We start from the raw sequence: 7538 nt of genomic DNA, 5'->3' as shown, positions 1-7538 counted from the left end.
TTGCACTTGTCCTTGTTGAACCTCATGAGATTCCTTTGGGCTCAATCCTCTGGTTTGTCTCTGTCCCTGTAAACCCCAGCCCTGCCCTCCAGTGTATCCACTATTCCCCCAGCTTGGTGTCATCTGCAGACTCATTTTTCTCGCCTCCGCACGGCGCCGGAGCCCCCGGGACGCTCCGCGCACGGCAGGCAGCCCCGGCGGCCCCTGGGACGGGAGCGCCGAGCGCGGCCGGGTCTCGACGCGCCTCACCTCGAGGTCCTTCCTAATGCTCTCGAACTCCTCGATGTCGTCCAGCTTCAGCTCCAGGCGCGTCGGCTTCCGCCGCAGCATCACGAGCGAGCACCGCCGGCCCCGCGGCCCCTACGCCCGCGAGCGAGCGCACCTCGCCCGGGAACCGGACACCCCGGCCCGGCCGCTGTCGCAGACCCGCCCACTTCCGCCCGGCTCTTCCTGGCCCGGCCCGCAGCCGCAGATCCCCCAACTTCCGCCCGGCACCTTCCGGCATGCCTCGCGCGGCGACCCGGAACCAGTTGGGTGAAGATAGTCCTGTGGTGTAGAGTGTCTGTGCAGTGGCCGGTGTTGCCGTCTCCGTCTCCATGGCGTCCGCGCGGGGCCCTGCGGTGCGGGTGAAGCGGGGCTCGGGACGGCGTTGGGGCCGGGTCGGGCTGTGCGGGGTCTCTCGTTGCGGACACCGGGCCCAGAGCGAGGGGTTGGAGTTAGCGCTTCTCCTTGTCCCTGATTGTGACGGCACGGGCCCACCCCGTGAAATCCGCTTCTCGCCCGGGTCCGGCTCCCCAAGGTCCTGGGCAGGGACCGCTGAGGCCGAACTCCCGGCTCCCCTGGGGGGACTCGTGGCAAACACAGCTCTTAGTTTTCACCTTTTTTTTGTTTGACTGTGGGAGGAGGACAGAGCTGGTTTTTCACGTTGCAGAGTACTTGGACCCAAGCGATGGGCTCCTGTTTGAAATCTCTGGGTTTGTCTTGTGAGGCCTGTTTGCCCACCGCACTGCGTTGATATGTGGCATCCTTGAAGGGATCTGAATCCCCCCTGGCAGGGCCATGGTCCCTGGTTAAGAATCACTGCAGCAGAGGGGTGTATGGGAGCGCTGTGTAACACTTGTGGTTGTGAGCACGTTGATCAGTTGTATCCCTGCAGCAGGCTTTTAAGATCTAGGTAGACAAAGGCTTGGCTGGGATGATCCAGTTGAGGGGGGTCCTGCATCATGCAGGGGGCTGGACTGGATAAAATCAGAAAATGAGGGTTGATGGGACCTCAGGAGGTCACATGTAGCCCAGTCCTCTGTTCAAAGCAGGACCATCCCCAACTCTACCATCACAGCCAAGGCTTTGTCTACCTGGGTCTTAAAAACCTCTAAGGATGGGGAGTCCACAACGTCTCTGAGTAACCTGAGGCCTGTTGCAACCCTCATTTTGTATGACTCTAGACTTAAAGCTGAAACATCCCATTATAAAGCTGGGATCATACCCTGGCAGCATTGCAGTTGCTGGGAAATGTGCTAGTAACTTACAACAGGGTTGGATTTTTGTGCCTTTATTTTTGACTTGCTGCCCAACCTTGCGTTTACTCTCTAAAAGTTGAAGGGATATGTGCTGTTAAGCACAAATTGATATGAGTGCATCAGAAAGGAAGTCTGGGATATTTTTTTACACATTGTAAAGAGGCATAAAGGATTACAAAAAAATCCCTACCTGGTTTTCTTAAGCATACTTTTTGTAGAGGAATCACTTCCCTGTTCAGAGCTAATGTTCTAGGTATAATTTCAGGGTTTCTGGTTTGGGTAGACCTAACTTTCTCTTGCAGAAAAATGATTTGTGCAGCCAAAGCAGTTTGCTGAATTGCTGCTCCCAAGCCAGATACATACTGAACCAGTCTGTTAAAATCTTGCTTTTATTTTGCAGGCTACAAAAACCAAGATCTCAGATGACAGTGATGCTCCCCCAGTTAAGAGACCTCATATCTTCTATGGCAGTTTGGAGGAGAAGGAAAGGGAGCGTATTGCCAAAGGGGAGCTGGGGCTGCTAGGAAAAGATGGGATGAAAGCTGCAATCCAGGCCGGCAACATTAACATTAGCAGTGGTAAGAATGCACTCTGTATAGTGCTTTCAACTTCTTTTCTTGCTTCTGGCTTTGAGATATTTAAAAAGACATTTTTGTTTGGGTTCAACTCAGGGCTTTAGGACAGAAATTTGGGCTGCAGAGACTACAAGCTATCCAGTATTCCGTCATGATTTGAATGGGGGTGGGAAGTCTAGGGAGAGAAGGTAACCATTGCCAGCATTGACTGTCCCAACCCTGAATGGGCTAAAATATTTATAGCTTTTAATGGTTAGAGTTGTCTAAATCTCTGGTGCAGTTGTCATTGCTTCAGTTTGATGGCTTTGTTTCTGGCATAGGTGAGGTCTTCGATCTTGAAGACCATATGAGTGAGCGCCAGGCAGAAGTGTTGGCTGAATTTGAGCGCAGGAAACGTGCTAGGCAAATCAATGTTTCCACTGATGACTCTGAAGTCAAGGCCTGCTTACGAGCTCTTGGGGAGCCCATCACACTCTTTGGAGAAGGGCCTGCAGAAAGAAGAGAAAGGTACTGTGTCTTGTCCTTTGTGTGGCCTGTCCTGTAACCAAATCATAAATCTCTTGTAAAACTCCTTGAGCTCTTGAGTGCACTGAGTGGTGTTACCCACTGTTCCTTCTCAGTGATATAACAACAACTGTAAAGAGTGAATGAAGAAGAAATTGATCATCTGTCACACATGGTCAAGAAATGTCTGAGAAGTTATTGAATTAATCTGATTTAATGCTTGGTGTGTTTCATTGCAGATTGAGAAATATCCTCTCGGTGGTTGGCACTGATGCCTTAAAAAAAACAAAGAAAGATGACGACAAGTCTAAGAAAGCCAAAGAAGAGGTAAACATCTCTCCCATTCTTGGATTCTGCAGGTTATTAATTTAGAGAGAAGGGGACCATTTTATAGAAACCTTCAAATTCCTTCATTGACCAACTGTAACATTTCCAGAGCTCTGACACTGATTTTTTTGTATCATTAGACAGCCTGATAGCATGAGGTGGACTTATCAGTATAGGACTTATGCGTAGGACAGTGACATCCTAAGGCAGGGGTGGGCAAAATGGCGGATCTGGCTAGCAGTCAGACTTCTTTTCCCAGCAGCCTCTGTCTGTGTCGCTACAGCCGTTTTCCATGGAGACCTCAGAAGTGGTGGCACTGTGACAGTGCGGGGCCAGGGTTTCTGTGGAGACTGGCCCCAGCAGTGCTGGCAGGGTGTGTGGCAGGGCAGAGAGCTGCTCTGCAGCCAGGGCTGGGATCTTGCAGTGATGACAGTGTGGTCTGGAGTTGGAGCAGAGCCACAATCCACTGCATGTATGCCCCTGCCTGGGGCTTGCAGGCAATGTTCCCTCTAAGGAGCAGCAGTCCATGAGCGCGCCGCCTGGGTCCAGCATGGGACACTTACCAAAGGGGGCTGGGGCCAGAGGCTGGAGCTGGAAGCCAGGGTCTGGGATCAGGGCCAGGGGCTGGGGGCCGGGGACTGGGGCCAGTGGCTGGAGGCTGGGGGCTGGTGGCTGGAGCCAGGGGCTGGGGCTGGGGCTGGAGCTGGAGGCTGGGGTCGGGGACCAGGGGCTGGAGCCGGAGCCTGGTGCAAGCTCTCTGGCTCTGGGGAAGTGCTCCACTCCCCTGCATCAGGGCCGGGGAGTGGAGCACTTCCCAGGAGCTGGTGGAGCCCACGCCAGCCCTCCACCCCGGCCTCCATCGCTGCCTTACCTCACCTCGGGGAGGAGCTGCTGCCTGCCCTGAGTGAGGTTCTGCTGGGTCCAGAACACTGCTCCTCTCCCCGGCCCTGACGCCACATGCCTCCTTGCTCCCTGAGGCGATGCAGGGGAGCAGAGCAGTGTCCCAGAGCTGGCAGACCCTCACTTAGGGCAGGCAGCGGCTCCCCCCTGAGGTGAAGCAAGGCAGCGATGGAGGCTGGCGCGGGCTCCGTCAGCTCCGGGGAAGTGCTCCACTCCACGGCTCCACGGGGGGAGCGGAGCACTTCCCCTGGAGCTGGCGGAGCCCATGCCAGGCTCCCGCCCCAGCCTCTCCTGGTGCGCAGCCTTGAAAAGGCTGTGCGCAGCCACACTTTTGGTTGTGCGCACCTTAGAGGGAACCTTGCTTGCAGGTAGTGGATCACAGCTCTGCCTCTGCTTTGGACCATGCTGTCACTGCCGCAAAATCCCAGCCCCAAAACAGCTTCCCACCACTGCACCGTGGACCCTGCCAGCCCTAGTAGAGCCAGTCTGCATGGAAACTCTGGTGCTGCATTGTCACAGTGTCCCTGCTGCTGGGGTCTCCATGGAAACTGGCCACAGCAATGCAAGCAGGGGTTCCTGAGAGATGGAGTCTGCTGCAGGCTGGACTTTGTCTGCTCTTGTCCTAAGGTGTTCTTGAATTTGTTTGGTTTGTTTTCTTTTTTTTAGTATCAGCAAACCTGGTACCATGAAGGACCAAGCAGTTTGAAAACAGCTAGATTGTGGATCGCCAACTACTCACTCCCCAGGTAAAGAAAGGGGCTGTAAAGCAAGCAAAGTAAAAGGAGGTGCAAGCTTTTCTGAAAAGCAATGAACTCATTAGATGATGGGCAGTGCAGGTGTTTGAGGTTCAGGATAAGAGGCAACACTGGACACGCAACAAGGGCTGGAGCTGAGTGTAACTGAACTTGGAGGTTGTGCACTTAGTTTGAGTCTTGCCACAGAGTTTTGCTAGCAGAACTCCAGCTCACACTCAATACCTCTCTGCAGTGGCAGAACCTTTCTGTGTTGGCAGAATCATTTCACCTCTGCCAATTGGATTAAGGCTTTTGCTGACACCCAGTGGCCAGCTGAAGGGGTTACAGATGCCACTGTGCTTTTTAGCTGCAATTCAGTCAGCAGCTAGTGTCCTTCCACTGGACACTTTGTGCTCCAGCAGCCTAGGTGTAGAGCAGATCTGCACAGAGCTACCAGTAGCAGATTGGTCTGCACATGCTCTGATGGTTTAGCACTAGCAGCAGAGATGAAGGAGTGTAGATATAGCCTGAGTAAGTAGTGGTTGTAAGAGTCCAGCTCTGGGACAGGAAGAAAGGTAAAGGATCTGTTTCCTGCCCTAGGGCAGGGAAGTGCAGGGATTCATCATTATAATTTTGTTTCTGCCACAGGGCAGTGAAGCGGTTGGAAGAAGCCCGACTGCTCAAAGAAATTCCCGAGGCTACCAGGACATCCCAGAGGCAAGAACTGCACAAGTCCCTAAGGGTAGGTGTGGTTTCATTTCAGCTACTCTTTGGCGTCAGCAAGAGGTTAAGAGAACAGAATGCAGAGGTCTAGACTAATCTCCCAGTACACATTATTCTTTCTGCCGTGCATGTTATGCTTTTGCTGTGTTCTGCCTGTCCTCCCTTTTTTATCACCAGGCTGGTCAGTGGTTTGAGAGCAGGACTTGGGTTTAAATACTCTGCCTGCAGGACAAAGAACTGCAGAGACAGTTGCACACAGCTGCATCTATTTCATTTGATGATAAAGAAATCCTCTCACCCTATGGATTTGTCATGTTCTCATTCACTGAGGCAGAGTGATAGTGTCCATTTTTTTTCTCTCACTCGCTGCCTTGACAGCTGGAAGCCTTAAACCAGTGGAATTAAGATAACCAACACAGCCACAAAATGAATGCTTCAGCTGTGACTTGAGAGGCCCCTTTCTCTGTTGTTAAGGTAGATCAGGCAGCTAATTCAGAGCTTGGCTGAACAGATGTAATGCATTGTGCCCTAGGACTAACTGTCTTGGGCACAACACCTTTAGAAGGGAGACAGCTCTTGGAAGTGTTGGCTCTATCCAGAGAACATCCTGTCACTCTCGCAAGAAAGTTCAACTCTAATTGTACCGTTCACAGTGGTATAAAGGCAAAGAGAGGCCCAGACCACTTGGGGCTTTCTGGATCAGAACCAGCGTGCTGATGTGTACCTGCAAGCCTCTCAATAGCCAGTGTGAGGCTCACTGCTAGCTTAGCACTCTCAGGTCTGCCGCACAGTTGGTCTTGCTCTAGAGTAACAGTTCTCTCTGGTAAGTGACTTTCTGAAGGCCTCAATTTTTCCTGTGTAGATTTGTCTCCTTATCTGCCTCCCAGAAGTAGGGTTTCTCTTACTGCCTCATGCTTTAGTCATTGATCCTGGCTTTTGTGTTTGGTTTCAGTCATTGAATAATTTCTGCAGTCAGATTGGAGATGATCGCCCCATCTCTTACTGCCATTTCAGTCCCAATTCCAAACTCCTGGCTACTGCTTGTTGGTAAGTTTCCTTTTACAACATTTACTATGGGGACAAAGCAGGGAGGAGAATGTGAGTGGTCCTATGACAGGGTGGGCAAAATCAGACCCGTGGACTGAATCCAGCCTGCCAGATGTTTGTATCTGGCCCACAACTACCGCTACAACATTCCACATGGGTCTGAGATCTGCCCAAGGCAGTCCTTACCAGGCATCTGCCCTGTGCCTGCTGACAGCACTAACCTAGCCCCAGCTAGTGCCCATAGCTTCCCAGTGGCGCTGTTCCCACTGCTGCTGCAGGTGCCTGGGTACTGCTCATCTCCCCTCACCTCAAGCAGCATCTCCTCGTGCCCCTGCTGTGCTGTTCTGGGAAGCAGGTAGTGTGGGGAAGCAGCAGTAGCCATGGGGTCATGTATTGGGTACTACATGCTGAACCAGTTTCCGGGGTAGCTGCAGCTGGGTAGCTCCTGCCCCAGCCTATGGGGCTCCATCTCCCAGCTGGCTTCCATCCACTTGGTCACCCAGTATGATGAGAAAACCACTCACAGGTGGCCGAGTGGATGGAAGGCAGCCCTGCTGGCAAGCTGTGCACACTAGTTGGGGCGGTACTGTTGGTGAATGCAGGAAGAAGTGCAGTGCGGGCTGCCCTGGGCAGGAGCAGGCAGGGCTCAGCCCCAAGCGCAGTACTGTGGGAACAGCTGTAGACCAAATGGGAGGTGGGGAGTGTGGACTGCACCTGCACTACCTAGGTAAACTCTGCTGCATGCGCCCCCTGCCCCCTCCCCTATCCCCAGCCAGCTCCTGGGACCTAGAGTGTGGGCAGCTTCCCCCCACATGCACACCCCCACACACAGTATACAAGAGTGGAATTATTTTGAGTTATTATTCAATTGCCTGTACATAAACTATTACAAAAAAGGGACAACTAATATATTTTTAAATTAAATTAAATATGCTATAGTAGATGTTTGAATTTTAGTATATGATTTAATTTTTTATATGTAATTTGTTAAAATGATATCTTCTGAAAGATTTTGTGTGTGGCCCTCAACAACTCACCAGAACTTGTTAAGTGGTCCTTCAGCCAAAATAATTGTCCACCCCTGTCCTATCAGATTTGGCTCTCAATAATGTTTAGTCTTGCTATTCTAAATCTTGCCTCCATCTCATCATAGTTTCTAGCAAAAGTCTGGGTCTGTGGATCCATCTGTTCCCTACAGCAAAATCAGA

At 52.0% G+C, this 7538-nt stretch overlaps 2 protein-coding genes across 3 annotated transcripts in view; one reads left to right on the top strand and one right to left on the bottom strand.

Annotated features, from left to right (window-relative positions):
• CDC26 (cell division cycle 26) overlaps positions 1 to 409 on the bottom strand; it is a 12442-nt gene extending 12033 nt beyond the window's left edge. Inside the window, exon 1 of the mRNA XM_019510397.1 lies at positions 250 to 409. Coding sequence (XP_019365942.1) covers positions 250 to 330 — 81 coding nt within the window. The 5' untranslated portion in view covers positions 331 to 409. The remainder of the gene's footprint in view (positions 1 to 249) is intronic.
• Positions 410 to 521: 112 nt separating this feature from the next.
• PRPF4 (pre-mRNA processing factor 4) overlaps positions 522 to 7538 on the top strand; it is a 17729-nt gene continuing 10712 nt past the window's right edge. The window contains exons 1-7 of one of the 2 annotated variants that reach the window (XM_019510396.1): positions 522 to 620; positions 1921 to 2098; positions 2416 to 2602; positions 2839 to 2926; positions 4493 to 4572; positions 5209 to 5302; positions 6236 to 6330. In XM_019510396.1, the coding sequence (XP_019365941.1) occupies positions 597 to 620; positions 1921 to 2098; positions 2416 to 2602; positions 2839 to 2926; positions 4493 to 4572; positions 5209 to 5302; positions 6236 to 6330 (746 nt within the window). In that variant the 5' untranslated portion in view covers positions 522 to 596. Of the gene's footprint in view, positions 627 to 1920; positions 2099 to 2415; positions 2603 to 2838; positions 2927 to 4492; positions 4573 to 5208; positions 5303 to 6235; positions 6331 to 7538 lie in introns of both variants that reach the window. The other variant, XM_019510395.1, reaches the window with a different exon arrangement.

Source organism: Gavialis gangeticus, unplaced genomic scaffold, assembly GCF_001723915.1.
Source record: "Gavialis gangeticus isolate Ggan-Ray unplaced genomic scaffold, GavGan_comp1, whole genome shotgun sequence".
Lineage (NCBI taxonomy): Eukaryota > Metazoa > Chordata > Crocodylia > Gavialidae > Gavialis > Gavialis gangeticus.
The sequence above is the reverse complement of the archived record's forward strand: the minus strand, read 5'-3'. Positions and strand labels throughout refer to the sequence as shown.